The sequence below is a fragment of the Eretmochelys imbricata genome, chromosome 14, assembly GCF_965152235.1.
Source record: "Eretmochelys imbricata isolate rEreImb1 chromosome 14, rEreImb1.hap1, whole genome shotgun sequence".
Classification (NCBI taxonomy): Eukaryota; Metazoa; Chordata; order Testudines; family Cheloniidae; genus Eretmochelys; species Eretmochelys imbricata.
Window position 1 is genome coordinate 7,786,307 of NC_135585.1, and position 20,127 is coordinate 7,806,433.

Consider the following 20,127-nt stretch of genomic DNA (forward strand, 5'->3'; position numbering starts at 1 on the left):
GCAGGATTTGGACTTTAGATTGCAAGATCTCTGGGACAGGGAATGTGTCTTACTGTGTATCTGTAGCTTAAAAACACTTACCTACCCTCACCGGAGAGTTGGGAGGATAAAGATTGTGAGGTCCTCGGCCACAGAAGTACCTAAGATAGATAATTAGATGGGGCCCCAATTTTGGTTTTAGCATGTAGGCAACTCAGTAACACCACTGACAAATAATAGCAACCCCTTAGTGTGTGTGCGTGTACGTCCCTAGGGCTGGATGTGTACATCCCAGAGGCAGTGTGCTCAGCAAGTCCATGAACATTTGGGGGGTAAAACTGTGTGACAGTCAGGTAGCATTTGGTTCAAATGCTCTGTCTGTCTGGGGAGTTTGTGATTTTTTTTTTTAATGGTTTATTTCAGCTTGACCTAAATAAGCACAAAAGGCGAGGGCAAAGCTTCTTGTCACTTATAGACCCTAAAGAAAGCGACGCTGGAAACAGATTGGCTGAGCTACAGCCCCTGCTAATCACGCCATCTTTTCTCCCCTCCAGCTATTCCTTATTGCCGTCTGGAACCCTGATGCTTTTTGGAATGAGCGCGTGCGGCAGGAAGGCTCTGACTCTGCTCAGCAGTGTGTTTGCGGTATGTGGTTTGGGACTCTTAGGAATTGCTGTTAGCACCGACTACTGGCTTTACCTGGAGGAAGGAATCATCCTGCCCCACAATCAGACCACCGAAATCAAAATGTCGCTGCACTCTGGTCTCTGGAGGGTCTGCTTTTTGGCAGGTACGGTGCTTTGTACAAAGAACTGTTTACTCTTGTGATTTTCATATCGTCGTCAATGAGGAAGCTTTGCCTAGTAAAGCAGTGGGCCGGGAGCCAGGGATTTGAGTTGCCTTTTCCTGTCTTTGCTGCAGATGTTCTGCACAAACCTTGGGCAAGCCACTTAACCGCTTCTTTGCCTCTGTTTCTCCAGTTGCACAGGGGGTTTTAGGTGGTATAATTCCTTACACATCAATTGTAACTTTACAATCTGCCTTGAATGAATGGTGGGCAGAGCTGTGCCACTCAGGAGCGCAGCAGGGAAGGAATTACTCTGAGTCACAGTTCTCTCCCTGTTCTCCCCATACTCCAGTGGGAAGTAACCAGCTACTGGATGTGGAATGGAGGGGCTAAATCAAGGGTCCATTGTTCCTTGCTCCTGCCCACCAACTTTCTGGCCACCTGTATGGGGGGAGTAGCAGCCCCATGGAGGTTGCTTCCCTCTCCCTCCAGTGCAGTGACCTGTGATGCAAGTAGTCTGCGTAGGGAAGCTGAGAGTTCTTCCTTGCATGGTGGTATGAGGTCACAGTCCTGCTCTTTTTGTTTATACAGTAAAATGGTTTGCTATGCGGAGGTGTCAGGTGCTTTAGAAAGGCGAAGAATAATTATCACCAGTGTAATTCCCCCTCCCCCCGCAGTTCTTGAGGAGGGTTGCAAAGCTAGCATAACCCAAATAATTTTCCTAAGGGGACCAAGCCAGTGGCAGAGCTAGGGGTCATCCAGATGTCCCAATTCACATTTCTGTGCTTTTTACCCACCAGACCAACCATTTTGATTGATCGTGTGTTTTGTATCAAATGTTAAACCTTTTTTGCCTCATCAGAAGGCATCCTAAGCCAAGCCCTCTCTAGCTAACTTGCATGGTCTGTCAAAATCCCCCCACATTGCCAATTAGCTTTCAGAGCTTTCTCCTATTCAGGAACAGCTGTTTACGTGCAGATTGTTTGAAAATGCACTGTCGTACTCCAGCCACCTGCCTAGTTTGTTTTCACCCAGTAATGTTATCATGTACTTCCCATACCTTGAGCTTTGTTGTTTTTCCATTTCCACTGCCCTCCAATAAATGTTCCGAATGACCAGCACAATGCGAATTTTAGTATTTGTAGATCTAACGTGTCTGATACATGAAACCAGCTCACAGTACTCCCTTAGCTATTACTCTTTTGCCAGCGACATTTTAAAAAGCCAGTCCCTCAACGATACGGTAGCTAGCAGGCATCCTTCTTCAGCACTACACACTAACAGTTATGACTCAAAGAGCACCAAAAAAGCAAGTTTATTTTGCATGCACTGAAATTCATTTAAAAAAAACAACCCCTTCTAGTAAAGAAAACATTTTAATTAAATGACAAGCATGAAGCAGACTCTTCTCCATGCAGGTGAGGAGCGTGGCCGGTGTTTTACTATAGAATACGTCATGCCCATGAACGTCCAGCTGACGTCTGAATCGACAATCAATGTTCTAAGTAGGTAGTTTATTCACTTTTTTGTTGTATCATTCATTCTTTACAGCCTGTTAAAGTAACAATGGGTTACTAGGAAGTACTTCAGAACTTGGGGAGGCTTCTGATTCCCTGTTCGTGCTGTATTGTAACTTAACGTACAGCTGGGTGCTTATGTACAACTACGCTTTTACTTGGTGAAATGCTAGACATGTTGAGAAGTGTCTGATTATGTCTCCCCCTTATGCTGGGACACTCACAGTGGCTACAAGCCAGGCTCTGCATCCTGTTGCTGGAGTGGTCAAGGCCGGTGGCTTTTTTTTGGAATAGATGAGTTTACATTCTCTCCCCACCTGGTGACAAGAGCTGGTACAAATACAGCACATACAGACTGGGGCATTGCACGCTGATTTAGATCCCCTTTGGGGTGGGATGAGTTAAGGATGGAATGTCACAGCTCTCCCTGTAAAGTCCTATGTTTTGTTTTTGCCACTTCCAAGTGTGAACCTTAACCATGCTTGGTACATTTTTGCGATAATAAATCCAAGTGTTTCGTGAAAAGACTTGTGATGCCACCACAAAAGATACTGATGTGCATTTGTAATGCTTCCGGTGGAAACTACTCGGAATACAAACATTAACAGATGTATTCTCAGCCAGGCATAATTGCACCTTCAGTCAACTGCTTACCAAAGAAAGTTGGGTGTGTTGGTTTGGGGGTGGGTGCCAGCATGCACATGAGACTCAGAGAGAACAGGAAAGGAAAAAGAGTGATCTACAGAATGCAACAATTTGGAGACGTAAAGGAACTGGCCTGGTCAATCTAGCCCAGGTCTGGTGTTATACAGGAGGGCCTAACCCTGTTCTCATTTTTCCTCCCCCTTTTACAACCAGAGATGATTCGTTCTGCTACTCCTTTCCCTTTGGTCAGCCTCTTTTTCATGTTCATCGGGTTTATACTGAGCAATATTGGACACATTCGGCCTCACAGAACCATCCTGGCCTTTGTATCGGGAATCTTCTTCATTCTGTCTGGTGAGTTTTATTGGAATGATCTTAAGATTGCACTTGCTGTCTCATCTGCCTTCGTTTCCTCTGAAGGCCCTTGTACTTCTGTGGGTTTATATGGCTATTCTTTCCCTCCTCCCTCCCCCCCGATCTGTAAGCTGCAGTAACACTGTGTTAAATCCTTACTTTGGGCTATGTTGTGCCATAGTATTTTTAAGCAGAACTCCTCATTGCAATCAATGGTGAGGTGGCACATTATGGCTAGACCTGGTCACAAAACTGTCATCAACCCCTCCCCCCCTTTTTTTAATGAAAAATGGCTTTCCAACAAAATGGAAATTTTGTGAAAAATTACCTTTTCCATCAAAAATGCTTGGGCTTTCATCAAGCGCTTGATGTGAAAATTTTCATAGGGAAACAAAAATTCCCAACCAGCTTTAATTATGACCGCTTCACCTGATCTGTGGTATGATACCATGCATTCTCTTAGCCTGGCACCATATATTAGCCTCAACCTCCAGAATTCCAGATGTATTGAGCCTAAGAACATCAATATTAATATTTACATCTCATAAGATACATCTGGGAATAATGGTGAAAAAAATACTTAACCCAAAAACGATTTTCCGTAGTTCTGATAAATCCATCTTTCCTTGTTTTACTTCTCATTCTTGAGGCCTGTGGGGGGAAAAAGCTGTGGTGAGAGGATTTTCTTTTTTGTAGTTTTCAGCATTCTCCAAGAATAGATTTTATCTTCTTGTTTTGGTAACTTAGGGGGCTCTTACCTTTAGTCTCCAAGTCTATTCGGTGCAGTATATAAATGGTAGCCCTTTAACAGCCTACTTTGGGACTGCAGTGGTATAATGAGACGTAGGAGTTTGCATCACAATTTATCACTCCCATAAGATTGGACTATTTTTAAACAACCAGGGCCCCTTATTTCTTCTTCAGTCACAGAGGATGTTTGAAACTTTAAAATAGTCAGCTGGGATCTTTCTACATGAGACAAGTGACTGTTTTATTCATCGCATTAGAGGAGTGTTAAACATGCAGCTGTGACAGCTGAGCTTTAAAGCATTTTCGTACACAGATCACTTGTAGTTCAGAAGAGTCTAGCTTAAGAACGTAATGGTTTGACTAAAATGACATAAATGCGTTGATCTGTTCAATGGGGGAGAAGCCTGTTTCCCCAATTTTTTGAAATGCAACCTACATATTTCAAATTTTCTTCTAAAGGAAGAACCCCCATGAGCTGCTTTGTGTCTTTACTGAAGAACATTTCCTTCTGTCATTCTCCATTCCCAGGTTTATCTCTGGTTGTGGGGCTGGTGCTGTACATATCCAGCATTAACGACGAGATGCTGAACCAGACCAAGGACTCGGAGACTTACTTCAGTTATAAATACGGATGGTCATTTGCCTTCTCTGCTATCTCTTTCCTTCTCACAGAGGTACTTGTCAGTTGTGAGCTTTCTGGAGTGCCTATAAGGACACATCTATATTGCCCCACAACTTCAACTGCAGAGATATGACTAGCAGTGTGCACCAAAGGGCTGCACTGTAACTCCCCAGGGTGGATGTTAACTAAAAGGTTCCTAGTCCACATTAACGTAGTCCTCTTCAGACAGGACTCCATTAATGCAAAGTAGGAATCTTTTATTCACGCCCAGTGTCCACACGGGGGAGTTACAGTGCAGCACTTTCGTGCTCACTGCTGTTCACACCCCTGTAGTCCATATAGACATAACCTTAGAAACATGGTCTGTTCTCAGGAGTTCAAATATTGATTGTTGGGCGAAACCATCAGGAATTGGTTGTTATGAAAAGGAGTGTGGTGGGGTTTGAAAGGGCAAGACTCTTTAGGAGCCCCTAATTGTTAATAGACATCTATATGGAATGACTGACAAATGGGCCGATCCTGGTGCTGTCAAATGAGCCGGTGTCTCCTGCCAACCAGTGCAAACCCTGAATGCTAGTGGTCAAAGTAGGTTGAATCAGGAGAAGCAGGAGCACCTTGATGACAGGTGTATTGTTATCCCCATGTTACAGATGGGGAAGCAGAGGCAGAAGTGACTTACCCAAGTCGGGAGGCCATTTGAACTGGTTTGTCCTCTTTTTGGATGGTTTGTTCCCTGTCTGGTCCTGGCAAACCTGGGCATGGTTTTGTCCGGTATTGGACAGGGGACTCCATTTTTAAAAGCAAAGTCACGCCAGCGGGGGCAAGGCAGCACACTCTTAAAGATGGCACCCCTTGTGAGGCACTGTGCGTGAGAGGCCATGCCGGTGGGGGTGGGGTGGTGCACTCCTCAAAATGGCGTTCCCCTGTGCAGGAACACGTGCTGTGTGTGAGAGGCCATGCCAGTGGGAGCAGCGTCACACTGGTCCTGAAAGTACTGGAATGGCCACCCTATAGCCAATGTCTTACTGCAAGTCATTTGCAGAGCAAGGGAATGAAACTAGGTCTCCAGGCACCCAGTCTGATGCCCTGCCCAACTAGACCCTGCTACTTTCATAACTACACAGTCTTGTTTGTCCATGGCAATGCCAATACAGATCCTGAGTATTCATTCATTCATTCATTCATTCATTTAGAATTAAATCAACCCAGTTCCCTACCCTGTGAGTAGCATTTATTTCATTTTCTCACTTTCAGAGTGCTGGTGTGATGTCAGTCTACCTGTTCATGAAACGATACACTGCTGAGGAGATCTACAGACCCCATCCCGGCTTCTACCACCCCCGTCTTAGCAACTGCTCTGATTACTCAGGGCAATTCTTGCATCCTGATGCCTGGGTGCGTGGACGCAGCCCCTCCGATATTTCCAGTGATGCATCTCTCCAGATGAACAGTAACTACCCTGCCCTGCTCAAATGTCCTGATTACGATCAAATGTCCTCCTCCCCATGTTGAATGGCAATTAACCCCATTGCCTACTTGGGATTAAGAGGAAGCAGCTGTTGTGTCCTGACTCGGTTTGTCATTTTTAGGCCACTCTTTCAGGACAATCCTCTATTTATATGATCATAAATGGTGTTAATCGTTGCCTAGAGCACATGGTAGTTTGTTGGGTTTTTTTTTTAAATGATACTTACCCTGCATATCTGAAATACATCTAAGGTCCTGATCCCCCAGCCATTCCACACCCCAAACAAGTAGCATCTTTGGATGTGGAATAGATCCAGGATGGGGCTTAGAGAGGGTTTGATATCAAAGAACTCCCAGTAGCAAAAATGCATTTCATGATAGGTGGCACAAGCTTGTGTGTTTGTATCATTTTGCTGTAGATTTATTGGCATGAACGATACATGTAAATTTCTAAGTAATGGTATTAATTAAAGTACAAATTGCATCTTGATTTGACATTCACAATGATGGACCATTGTTGCTGCGTATCATTTCTAAGTAGGCCATAATGATCAATAGCCATCCCTCCCAACTATACCTCAGGGGATTTTCAGAGGTCTAAAATTAAGTTAGGTTCCCATTGACTTTCTATGAGAGCCAAGACATTCATTTAGGGCCTTTGGCAAATCACATCCAAAACCATTCATGTTAGACCTCCCTCCAATATGAAAATGTTTGACATCAGAAAGGCAAATTCTTGAAACAAAGGGTCAGATTCTCTGCTGGTATAAACTCTGTGGAAGTCAGTGGTGCTCTACTGATTTCCCACAACTGAAGATCTGGCCCAAATTTTATATTTTACAGAAAATGGTATACAAGCTTGATTAATTTTGCTGTGTACCTTAGTTGGGGACCTTGTCATTCATTACACATTATCATGTCATGTTATTACACTTTTTAGTCTTGGAGGACTGAGAGCTACCAGGAGGTGAATATCAGTCCATTTCTAAATTAAGTTTGGGGAACTGAAGGTGAAAATCTATATACAGTACTGTTGTAAAAAACCACAAGATTACTGAAAGAACTGTGTCCGAATGTATGGTTTCTACTCCTGTTGTTTTACTGCCTCAGAAAATGTCAGCATCAGAAAATCCTGCAGGTGTTTTTTGTATATTTTTAATTTAAAGTTTGATTTTACTAAATGTAATGCACTGACTTTCAATCTCATTACAATGTATCAGTAATGACCCTTGTACTATTTTATCATTATTTACAAAATATTCCAAAATATGATCCCAGTTCTGTATCAGGATCCAATTGCAAAGACCTCTGTGCCCACTGAGTTCTGTGAGGCCTCTGCACAGATTTATGGGTCTGTGCTTGCCAATCTAATGCAGTATCAGGGCTAATTTTGTCCACTTACTCCAGATAAGAAATGTAATGTATATTTTGTCTCCTTTACTCCTGGATAATTTGCTTCGTTTTAAACCAGGGCATCATTTTGTACACTCCAGAATTTGTAAATAAGGTTATACTTATCTGTAAGTTTTTATATTCTCTCCCTTAAAGCATCTGTTTTTCATTTTAAAAATAATTTATATATTTATGTAATAGATTTGTTTTTAGGCATATTTAAGCATTAAAAAACAACAACAGAACCCTTAAATTAGAGTTTGACATTCATTACTTATAAATAGAAAATGACCTGCTCAATCCAAATGAAGGGTTTAAAAGCTGAGCTTCTTTTACTGTGTGGTGTTGCAATGTGCAAATATATACAGGCCTGCAAACGCATATGCTCGTTGTCAGGAAAACATCCCTTTCAGAACCGTTATTAAGCATGTGCTTAAATTCCATCCAAGTCCCATTGGATGGGACTTCTTCATGTGCCTAGTGTACTCTTGAATAGACATAGACTTAAGCACATGCTTAAGTGCTATTGTGAATCAAGGCCACAAGTAATCTCATAGATGTCAGTGGGACTACTTATGTGATAAAGTTTTCTGTGTGTATAAGTGTTTGCAGGACCAGGGCTCTATCAGGGAGCCAGGCTATAATCAGGTTGATTAATGATTCATGCCTTTGCCATTTTGCCAACTGTTCCGTTTTCGGACTTTAATTTTCAATCTTGTGAATGTTTGGTTAGCCTCTCAGTGTGCGGAGAGCATTTAGACTAGAACTGTTTTTACCAAGACAATGTTTATAAATTGATTTTAAATAAGTTTGCTGGTATTTACAGCTTAGATTCTTTTTTTCCAGTTAACCAAGAACAGTGCGTGATGGGAAATAATTTACTTTTTTTTATTTTATTATTATCTCAAAAAAAAAAAAAAAAGCTGTGTCCACATTGGTCAGAATAAGTGCCAGTTGAACAACACTGCATGGGAATGGCTTGAAACCACTGGCCATCAGTTTCAGGAGTGATCTACCGTGCAGTCGATTCTCCAGTTTCCTTTTTAATTCACTCCAACTCCTCTGCTTTGGAGCCTAGCAGCTGCTGATTTTTATGTTACCTGACCCTGGTAAAGAATAATGGGGGCAGGCGAGGAGGAAAGAAACCATCGTGATTGCAAAAGGAGTGTCTCTCCCATCTAAGCGGCTTAAAGCCCAGAATAAATCCAGGATGAAAACTGTCAAAGTAGCCTGTGTGGATCATTTTGCCTCCAAATGAAGCTTAAGTTCAGTGAAGGTGCAAAAATTCCTCCTCAAGGGCTAGATTAGAAGATAAACAAAATCTGTCTAGCTTCCACTCTGCTGTGCAGGTCCTAAAAACTTTAGTTTCAAGGTGCATGGGCATCTCGGGTGGCTTTGGAGAAAGATTTTATTTACAGCAGCCTCAAGAGCAAATTGCTTCCCATCAGCCATAATTCTTCAGCCCAATTTTAAAAGTGACCAGAGAGTCTGAAAGCAGATTCTCCTAAATGTCCAGTGACAAAGGCCTATACTCATCCCTCCTCTATACTCCAGTCCAGCTCCTATAGAAGTCTTTCTGCTGGCTTCAGTGGGAGCTGTTTCAGGCTCCTACATCTGTTTGCCTCCATTTCCCTAGTCTCAAGGTCCGCTGCGCTGCTTATTTTCAAGAGGGGATTGGTGCTGTGTATGCAGGTCCCTTAAGCACATGCTTATCTTTAAGCATGCAAGTAGTCTCATTGAAGTTCACTGGGACTACTCACATGCTTAAGTGCTTTGCTGAACTGAGGCCACTAACAATAAAATGAACAGAGGGAGGCACATGGGCACCCTGCAGGAGATGCCGAGCAAGTGTGCTGAGTTTGGCCAACTGTGTGTTTTGAATGTGTGTGTCAGATCTGTGAATGGGGAGAGCCGCCTCCCATGGAACGTATGCAAGAACTGCACAAGCCTTAATGTGCCAGTCAAAAATCTTTACAACCAGTGTCCCGTCATGTCAACAACAGCCAGCCCCCATCAGCATGGGGTACACGGACCTGTTTGCTTTCACAGATCTGGCTGGAAGAATTGCTTCATTCTCAATTGCTGATTGTGGTGCTGTCTCTTGCTGATGGCTGAAAAGCCTTCACCTTTGCATCCTCTACTGCTGTGGTCATTATATACTCCTGGCACCTTAGACTAACAAATTTATTTGAGCATAAGCTTTTGGGAGCTACAGTTCACTTCGTCGGATGCACCAAGTGAGCTGTAGCTCACGAAAGCTTATGCTCAAATAAATTGGTTAGTCTCGAAGGTGCCCTAAGTCCTCCTTTTCTTTTTGCGGATACAGACTAACACGGCTGCTACTCTGAAGCCTGTATACTCCTGGTCAATCCTGTGCTCTCCAGGGCTGTTAAATCCTGCATCAAATGATAGTGTTTTTTCTTTCACCTGCCACCAGTCTCCCACTCGACACACCCAAATGAATCTCAGCAGTTTGGGAGACAGAGGTGGAGTTCATGACATTGGGCGGCTGATGAGGAACACGTGATAAGTGAAGAACTAGCATGTGGGAGGTGAGTGAGCCTGCAGTCTGGTCACGAGATGGAGCTTTGGGACTGAACAACAGTGATGCCCCTCGAGAATACCCGTCAAGTGAAGACTAGGTGTCTCCTTCTCCCCACCTTTTACCATAATCCCATTTGTACACTTACAGAAGTGACAGGCGGTGCCTTTCTGTAAGATTAGTGCGAGGCTTGGGTGAGTGGAGAAACGAGGCCCTTTTGGCTTCTCGTCTCATGATCCACCCCAGGCCTTCCCCCAGCCCACCAAAGAAATACATTACTTGTCATGCCTTATTGCTTAATTATTGCCAAGCTGTCAGATTACATGGAGATCGGACTTGGATGTCATGGAAACAGAGGAATAGGGGATGGTTTAATTTCTCCGTTTGTAAATTAGCTGGGAATACCCTGGAAGCCTTATAAAATAATGAGATTCGGCTCTGAACAGAAGAGGCTCGTTAGATGCTGCCAGCTAAGTTTGATTTATCAGATATAAGTAACATAAAATGTACATGAAGGAGCTGATCTGGCTGGGCCTCCTCAGCTACCATTGAGGTTGAGGGGACCTGAGAGTCCTCAGCACCTGGCTGGATCAGGCCTTTAGGAGCTATGCTGATTTCTTAGTCCTACCTTTACTACGTAAGCTACAGGGGAACGCAAATGTCGCCGAAACAGTGGCAGCTCAGGTAATATATACAGCATTCTAGCCCCCATCACTGCAGTATCTGAGCACCTCCCAACCTTTCACGTAGTTATCCTCTCAATGCCCCATTTTACAGATGGAGAATCGAGGCACAGAAAGACTGAGTGACTTGCCCAAGGTCACATGGGGCAGGGGGGGAGGGCTGTGAGTGGGGGTGCTGGAGATTGAAGCAAAGTTGCCTGAGATCCAGGCTAATCCTGGACCCTCCTTCCTCCCCTTCATTAACTCAGACATCTTTAACTGCCCTATTACGGCAAAGGTGACTAAGAAGATTGTGGTGAAGCCACTCTGGTGATACCTCAATTTACCTTGATCCTAGTCAATCCGGTTTCAGGCCTGGATGAGGTACAGAAACCATGCTGGTTATATTGGCTGATGATGAATCCCGGACACTCCACCTGCCCTGAGCGGAGGGCTGGGGGGGCCTGAGAGCAGCCACCAGCCCAAGTCCCCACTCCACAGGGTGCACCACCCAGGGCAGGTGGAGGGTCTGGGGCTCCCCACAGCAGCCCGGGCTCCCTGGGGGCCTCTTGCTACTGCCCAGCTCCAGCTTCAGGCCTGGCCAAGGGGTGGGGCCTCAGGGGGGAAGGGAGGAGCAGGGGCTGAGGCCTCATGGCGGCGGGCGGGGGGGGGGGGGTGTGTGTCTCACCTCAGCCCCTTCCACCGGGAATAGGTCGGTGCCGCCCCTGAGCCTTGGGCAGGCGTGGAACAGTGCCACAGGGACTCCAGGACAAATGCTGCCCTGGAGTCATTCAGCCCAGGACCAGGACTTGAACTCTGCATTTCGGGGCTGTCCTGCCCAATTCGGGATGGAGGGTCACCCTAGTCACAGATGATTGTAGGCAGGCCTACATCTGGGAGAAGAGGTGGGAATGCAAGTGCAATGAAGTCCTGGCCACTGCTGATCCTGGGGCATTCAGGAGCTGGCGGGGATCTAACAAGACCCAAATTGCTGACCTGTGTGACAAAAGGCCAAATGCTCCTTTGGTCAAGAGGCTGATGGAACGGCTGCCTTTTCTTCTGCTTGTTCCCCCCTCCCCTGCCCCCCCAGCAAACAAGCATCACCTGCATTTTTTAATGGAGTCACACCAGTGTAGCAGAACGGAGAGTCAGATCCTGTTACGTTTTGTTATATGACCTATGTTATACAGTGTTATGGCTGAGAGTTCTTGTACAGCTATATTTTAACTGTTTTAAGGCTTTTATCCAGCTTGTGTATTAATCTTTCACCACGTCCATGGCTCCGGTGGGCTCTGTGATCCTTCAGTTTAAACGAAGAAGGATATAAATGTCTTACTTCCCTCCGATGCTCGTTTATTAGTTATTTAGAAGAAGCCATATCTCTATGGTGTGACGTTTCTTCCTAAACAAGCAAAATATGTCATTTTCAGAAAACCTTCTTCTGGTATTATAAGATCTTGCTCTGGGATTTTTTTTCTTTTTTCTACCCCAATAACAGATGTGAGATGAAAGTTTCAGATTCACAGTTTGTGAAGGATTGACAATTCACACATACAATAAATAAAAAAAGACCCCGTTTTTTCTCTCCCTCTGATCCTGTAATAGGGATGTTGGGCCTTTTTCAGATTGTATTGCAGCATCATTTGTTGTCTGGGGTTTATTTTTTCTGTTGTTTCATGTCCCTGTGAATAATACAAGCTATTTGAAGAGACTTTCTTGAATTTGTCTTTCTGCAAATTGGCTGAGCTGAACTGGACTGTGTATGCTGAAGTCATATGAAACAGAATGGCTTTTCGTGACACTCTTACTAGGGAAGCTGAGTGTTCACCTCTGGGGTACAGCAATGTGTGTAAATGGACATATTCCATTCATATGGCAGCAGACCTAAACACATTTTAACTCTGGGGCCATTTTTCCTATGCAGACTTGTAGTTTCTTTGTATTCATCTGGGCTTGCCTTAATACACTGTTGGGTCTCTCATTGAAGTCAGTGGTAAAACTTCCTTGACTTTAATGAGAGCAGTATCGGGTCCAGTGCGTACAGTCCCAATAGGTCACAAAGTAACATTACCCAGAGTGAGAGACAGCCACTCTTCTCTCCTGGTTACAGAACTCAGATGTAAGGGTGTTATTTTTGTAGTGCCAGCCACACAGCCACACCGCCCCCTGCAGAGTCAGGGAAGCTCACAGAGCTATGCACAGCGCTAACTTCCAATTGCAGCATCTACACTTCCCCCCCCCCCCCCCCATACACACTGCAACGAACCATAAAAATAGAACATCCAGGGGAACATGCCATGAGTCTGCCCCTGCCTTCGTCAGATAACTCAGTGGAGTTATCTGCCAGGGCCTCCAAGGGTTGTACTGGCCCAATCCAAACCCCCTTGAAGTCAATAGGAGCTTTTCCGTTGACTCTAGTCTGCTTTGTATTAGCAAAGGCCCTGATTCAGCAAAGCATTTAAATGCATACCTAAATCACAATGATTTCAGTGTCTGAGTATGCATTGCTAAAGGGGGTAACTCACATGGATTTGCACCAAACGTTTGAATCCAGTGAAACTCACAGAAGGCATAAAAGACCAAAATCTGCTTTCATTTCAACTGGCATAAATCTGGAGTAATTCCACTGATGGGACCAGAGTGACTTCAGATTTACACCAGTGTAACTAAGGGCAGGATATAGCCCTGGATGCTTGCTAACAGCTTAATTCAAAGCTCCAGCCAAACACTGTTTCTGCTTTTTATGCTAATACAGCCTTGCTAGGTCTGTGACCACCAATTCTCTCTGTTTTATTAAACTTCCCAAGACAGGGAAGACTTTTTATTTTTAATAGATGAAAGCTGCATTTCAATTAAAAGGTAAAACGCAGGATGCTAGTGTGTTGTCAGAGTAATTTTCTGGTGGTACATGTTAAATAAATAATACATTTGGTCCAACGGGGAGTTTTCAAACTTTGTGTGATTTGTATTGTACTGACATTTAGGCACCATTCTGTATGTGAAACCAAATAATCTAAAAAATCCTTACACATTGTCAGCCTCTCTGTTTTACTGCTTTCAAGAGAACGTATGTGTATGAATAATTCACCTATGATAAGTATTGTTTTGAAAACAGACAGTGCAACGTTCCAGGTTATTCCCCGATAATCCAATATTATCCGCTGAGAATCTTGCAGCTGTGCTGACAGGCAACTGCTTTGAATCTTTAATTCAGGACAGTGCACATCAAATGCATTTTTTAAAAAGGGAATCCATCATGTGAATGGGGGGGATGGTCTTTTGTGACTCGTCTGCATTCAGGGTTGCACCAGTGTAATGTTTTAAATGGATTTAGTTAAAACCAATGCAAAAAGCTACATGGACACTCTTATTTCAGTTTAAACCAGATTTATTTCAGTTGATCTTAAGTTGATTAGGAACAGGTTTACACTAAACTGAAATAAACACACCCACACTGGTTTTACTAAACCAGTTTATTTAAACGGATGCAAGTTTGTGTGTCGACAAAGTCGAAGGCCCCTAATTCAGTGCTCTGGTCCTAATCAGCAAAGCACCTAAGCATGTGTTTCAGTCCCATTGACAGCAGGGGGACTTAGACGAAACTCTTGTGCTGTAGCGCTTCAGTGTAGACAGTCCCACTGCAGATGGGAGGAGTTCTTCCATCACTGCAGGTAATTCACCTCCCCAAGAGACAGTAGCTAGGTTGATGGAAGAATTTTTCCATCCACTGAGCGCTGTCTACACCAGGGTTAGGTCATCTTACTTATGTCTCTCAAGGGTGTTGCATTTTTCACACCCCCAAGAGGCGTAGCTATGCAGATGTAACTTTTCAGTCCAGATGAGCCCTTAAGCAAGTGTTTAAAGTTTAGCACAGTTAAATATTTTGCTGAATATGGATGGGCTTAAAAAATGCTTAAATGCTTTGTTCAACTTGGGCCTCTCTATAACTGTTGAACTGAAGCTGACAAAAAATAAGTGCACCTATTCATGACCACGAGTTTCTTTGCAGCTTTGATACATCTTTATAATGAGACATCTGTCTTTAAAAAATTAACATGGAGGTGCAAAGAGGTGAAGTGATTTGCCCAAGGTCACTCATTAAGTCAGTGTCGGAGGTAAGACTGTAATTCAGAAGTCCTAACTCCCAGTCCCATGCTGTGACTGCTAAACAGGATGTCTAGAGAGGCCCAGAAACTTGATACTCCCTGGACTGCCTGCTTTCCCTGAAGCCCTGAGGCCATGGCTTTTCCATCCTCAGCTGGATCCCAGGGGTTTAATATTAATAATAAATATTAATTCCTGGAGAGATTCCTCTGAAGGTTGGCCACAGGATGCTGTTGCACCGAATAGATCTTCAATGCTCCAAAATCTGCAGAGTCTATGCAAAGTGGTTTCTGCAGGGTTCCAGGGAGGGGGTTCCTTCCTCCGAAGATATTTAAGATCATTTGGGTTTTTCCGCTCATTTCAACCCCTTGGCCGAAGGAATTGGCAAGGGTGACCCGGCCTGAAATCCTTAGAGATAATCAGAGTGCTTTTGTATGCATTTCCCAAACCCAACGTGTCACCGTCATGCCAAGTGTAATGACGGTTGGACGCTCAACAGCTCAGTATAAGCTTCCAAACATATGCCAGACTAGATGAGCAGCTTGGCGTTTACAAGCAGATCACAAAGCTCACCCAGTCAACTGAGGGCCAGAGGTCAGACCCACAGTTTAATTCATCCTCCGCTATTGCTTTCAGAGGCTTTGAAGCAACAGCACAGAAGAGCTATAGCAAAAGCATTAGTTACACATCATACCATACTAATTCACAAGATCTATTTTACAGAGCCTCCTCCGCCATCTTGTGGTACCAGCTAAAACAAGGCAGCTCATCTAGCTCACCTCCAGGTCACCAGCCCCAACTATGGTGTCAATGAGAGAGTGGTCCATTTTGGGGACCAGAGAGTGGTTCCCTTCTGTTGGCTTTTCAGCGATCTGTATCGAGCCCAATTCTCTGAGCTGCTGAATGCCCCGGCAGTCACAATGGAAGTGGAGGGTTCATGGCATTGTTCAAGTAGGGCCTGCTCCTGTTAAAGGACAGGATTGTGACCTGCCCCCAAAGCAGAATACAGCAGAGTAAGGGACACCGGGTGTCTCACTATTCCCGTGTAAAGGCTATTAGCATTGTGGGTCACAACACTGAGAGGAGAGCGGCCTTTGGCAAGCTGCAACACCTCCTCCCACGCAGGTGTGCATGGAGTGGGTGGGCAGAGGCAGCAGTTGAGTGGAGCCTTGGATCTGCTCCCTAACATCTCATACAGCTGAACAGAGGCCAGGTCTACCTTTAAAAACTAGATCGACCTAGCTATGTTATTCAGGGCTGTGAAAAATGTCATTCCCTGTATGACATAATTAAATCAACCTAATCCCTGGTATAGGTGCTGATAGGTTGACAGAAGGATTCTTCTCTTGACCCAGCTACCAACTCTTGGAGAGGTGGATTAAGTAAAAACCCCTTCCGTCAACGTAGGAAGTGTCTACGTTATGCAGCTACAACCATGGACCTCCCCACCTGTGCTGCGGTGGCACTTGTTGTGTAGATATGGCCTAACCTAGCCTGGTGGTGTAAATAATTTGCTGCTAATATAGACTGATGGCAGACCTGGAGGCAGGAGCAAGGAATGAAGGGACTGTGCCTTTAAGCAGCACAGTTCTTCCCCTGGTCTGCTCCTCGGGCCGTGCATCGACACACTACCCTTTACTCAGGGCCGATTGTGATAGAATTTCACTCAAAGTCAATAGCAAAACTTCTTCAACGGGTGCAAAAGTGGGGCCCTTTCATAATAAGCTCTTTGGGAGAGGGACCTGTTTTCTGAAATCATCATGCTCAACTCTGCTGCCACGAGGCTGATACTGCTACTCCTACTCCTATGGGTAGCACAAATGGTGTGTTATGAGTGACAGACTCTGGCCCCATATAAATAACCAAGGATACGGTTCTGCTGTTATGTCAAGCACAGCACAATTAGAGAGCACATAGTATGGAATGTCATGCAGCTGCAATTAACAATTGATTTAAGTAAATGCACTACCTTAAAGCTAGACACGTTCAAGCTAGAGTGAAATCTGATTTCTGCTTATACTTTAAAAGGGAATGACATGGTTTATTACTCTGCTTGTTGGGAGTTCTGCATGCTCCTTTTGGGGTGGTTTGTGAATTTAAAAAAAGGCCTCATGTTTATGCAGGACAATAGCATTATATATTATTTATTATTATTTATAATTTAGATAAATAGCAAAATAATCTCAGCTAGTGCAGAATTTATACAGAGAAACCTTTATCAAATCATTTATTTCCATATAAATTATGTCCTGTCAAAGCCGCTCTGCAGCATTTGAAGGTTAAAGGCTCCAGCATGCAAATTCAAAATCTGAAAATCATGTCAATGAGCAAGTGATTATTTAAAAAAAACCCACAGCAGACTGACAGGCATGGATTTCCTACGGATGGGTTCAATATCTCTGCCTGACTCAAAATAGTTGAAATAAAATAAAAGATAATAAAAATGTGAATGCTTTTTTCATCTTTTCGGGAAAAGTAGGTCATATCCCCCAGTGGGTTATGCTTTATTCATGTAAATACATTTTTGCAATTAGAAATACAAAAAAACCCCACATTTGTGTCAACACAGACATGAAGCGAACTGGGTCAGGCTGGCTCAGGTAATTCTGGGGATATCTCAAGGATCAGGTAGACCTGTTGAATAAGCCATTTCCTATTGTTTTACTTTGTCCTCGGATTGACCTGAAAGATGGTCCATTTTTAGAGACTCTGTCCTGTCTCTCCCCTGTTGTGAGTTGGTAACTTATCTCTAAACGGTCTCTTTTCTTCTGATTCCCTCATTAACAACTCTACTTTCTTCCCTGGTGCGGCTTCCTCTGCTTCCAGCCAAAAGCACTGCCCCATCCACCAGCAATTCCTCTCAAAAATCCTACGTACCCTGCTCCTAGGGCCAGATTTTCAAGCACTCAGCACAGAAGCAGGGCCAGGTTTTCAGAAGCACTCAGCATCCAGCAGTTCCCATTGTGACACCTATGGCAGGTGCTAAGCACTTCTGATGATTCCAGTAGAGATGCCAGGAATCCCTTCTCCTTGGCCCAGTGCCACTCAGGTTGCTCAGTTGAAAACCGTGGAAAATTGCTAGTCTCCAAGGCACCATACCATGTACCTGGGCTTTGTCCAGTATCAGAAATATCAAGGGAAAAAATGCATCTGAAACTGTTTCAGCTCTTTCTAGCAAGTGCGATTTAGTGCTCAATCTGCTGCTGGTGGGTGCTAGAGCAGAGCAGACAGCCCTATGTTTGCAGAGGAGAAAAAAATGAAAACACTTAAAACTCTCCAGTTTGAGCTGCAGTATAAGAATAATTATGGCTGCTATTTAAAGAAGTCGTTTGATAATGTTAAAATGACAACAGCCTGACATTAGAACATTGCAATCTACGCTCTCGCTGGGTTTCTTTTTTTCCCCATCCTCTGTGGCATATTTGCATTTTCCCAGGCGTGTTTAAAATTCTCCTCTTAAATGGCTCTTCAGCAAGCCAGGAATTTCAGTGTAAAGATTGTTGCACACTTTTGCTTCATCATGGAAAGAAAATGTCAAGGACAAATATATGCCCTAACGGGATTGTTGGCTTTTGATATCTATATCTATACTGTGTGCGGATAGACATACACGCAGCCATATACAACTAGAGATGTGCATATGTACGTAAGATATAAAAAAATCTATAATATGACCCTGAAACTCACATTTTAATCATACACAGTATTATAGCTTGGGCAAGCTACTTCACTCCTCTGTGCCTCAGTTTCCCCACAGTAAAATATGGATAATGATACTTACCTCCTTCATAAAGCTCTTTAATATCCATTGATGAAAAGATCTATAAATGAGTAGGTATTATATTGTTATTAGATTCCTAATATTTCACCTGTCCTGCATGGTGATTTGCAGTGAGTTCCTCTTATACAGACTCTCTCTTCCTTCCAGTGGAATTTCAAGAGTCCAGGTCTACAAGTTACTGATGATAGCAATAACTGGAGCAGCTGTAAGAGGCTTGACTGAGCTGCATCAGAGTCCTCAGGCTGCGAAGGCCTAGATATGAAGCACCCCCCCTTCCCCGCAAAAAAAAAGTTTAACACAAAGGGCAGAGGAGTGACACTGTGAAAGAATGTGGGGTTTTCTTTAACATCAGTGCATTTTCCCATAACTTAACTTCCAATACACAGATACAGAAAGTCGATAAATCGGGTTGCCCCCCATTCAAGAAAGAACTTAAACATGTTGATTTACGTCTAATTGACTTATAAGCAGCCATAGATATGGATGCTTTCCTGAACTGGAGCCTATGTGTGGGACAATGGTAGATCTGGGTCTAAAATGTAGGCAGATACTCATATTAAGAGGAGTGCTTGGAGCTTATGTGGCCCAGATCACCATAATATCTGAGCATTGGTCAGAGATGCATGTGAGCGATGTTGTCCTAATATCCTTTCTTCTCTTTCTGCAATGCTGACCTCCTTTAAATGAATCAGGCACCACTGGAAGGTTTTTTGGCATTCAGCATTATTCTTTTTTTTTGTCAACAACTTTTTTTTTGTACCCAATTAAATAGATTGAGAGTCACTTTTCTCCACCAGAGCATTTAGAAAACAAGATGTTGTGACGATTAAATGCAGTTTAAAAGAATATTAAAAATGGATCTCTACGCTGTCCCATTTACTTTAAGTTCTCGGTTTTCGTAAGATGTCAGGAACAATGCCTGAAAATGAATTAGGTTTAATCCAGCTCAGAATAACAATTAAAGCTTAGAATGGTCAAGGTCCCTTTAAACAGATCAATTAAAAGATTGGCTTGTAAAGAGCCTGTGCGTTTTCTTTTCCCTATTTAAAATAGCAAGACTGAAGAGCATTAGCCTAGCCAGTCTGTGAGAGATTCAAGATGGGATTTTTCAGATGTGCTGAGGAAAGTTAAGCATCCAATTCAAAATACACTGGGATTCTGGTACCTAACTCCCAGTTTGTCTGAGGCCTTGTTCACACTAGGAACTTTTGCCAATTTAAGAATCCCTGGTATGCAGGCAATGTTACCAAACCTATCTGAGGTACTTATATGGGTCCCATTATCATTAGTAACTAAGCACCTCACAGCTTGTGGCCTCACAACACCCCCGTGAGGTAGGGCAGTGCTATTAGTCCTATTTTACTGATGGGAAACTGAGGCACAGAGGTTAAGTATCGTAGCTAAAGTAACACAGGAACTATGTGGCCGACCAGGCATTTCAACCCCATTCTCCCAAGCCCTAGACAAGCTAACCACTGGACCATCTTTCCTCTCTAAAAATGCTTCTTCTGGTATAGTTTGTTCT

General features: G+C 43.7%; 1 protein-coding gene across 1 annotated transcript; it reads left to right on the forward strand.

Annotated features, from left to right (window-relative positions):
• Positions 1-561: 561 nt before the first annotated feature.
• On the forward strand, positions 562-6,166 carry CACNG5 (calcium voltage-gated channel auxiliary subunit gamma 5). Its single transcript, XM_077833912.1, has 5 exons — positions 562-769; positions 2,185-2,271; positions 3,142-3,282; positions 4,561-4,706; positions 5,909-6,166. Exons 1-5 carry the CDS (start codon positions 562-564, stop codon positions 6,164-6,166), a joined length of 840 nt encoding a protein of 279 aa, XP_077690038.1.
• Positions 6,167-20,127: the final 13,961 nt, after the last annotated feature.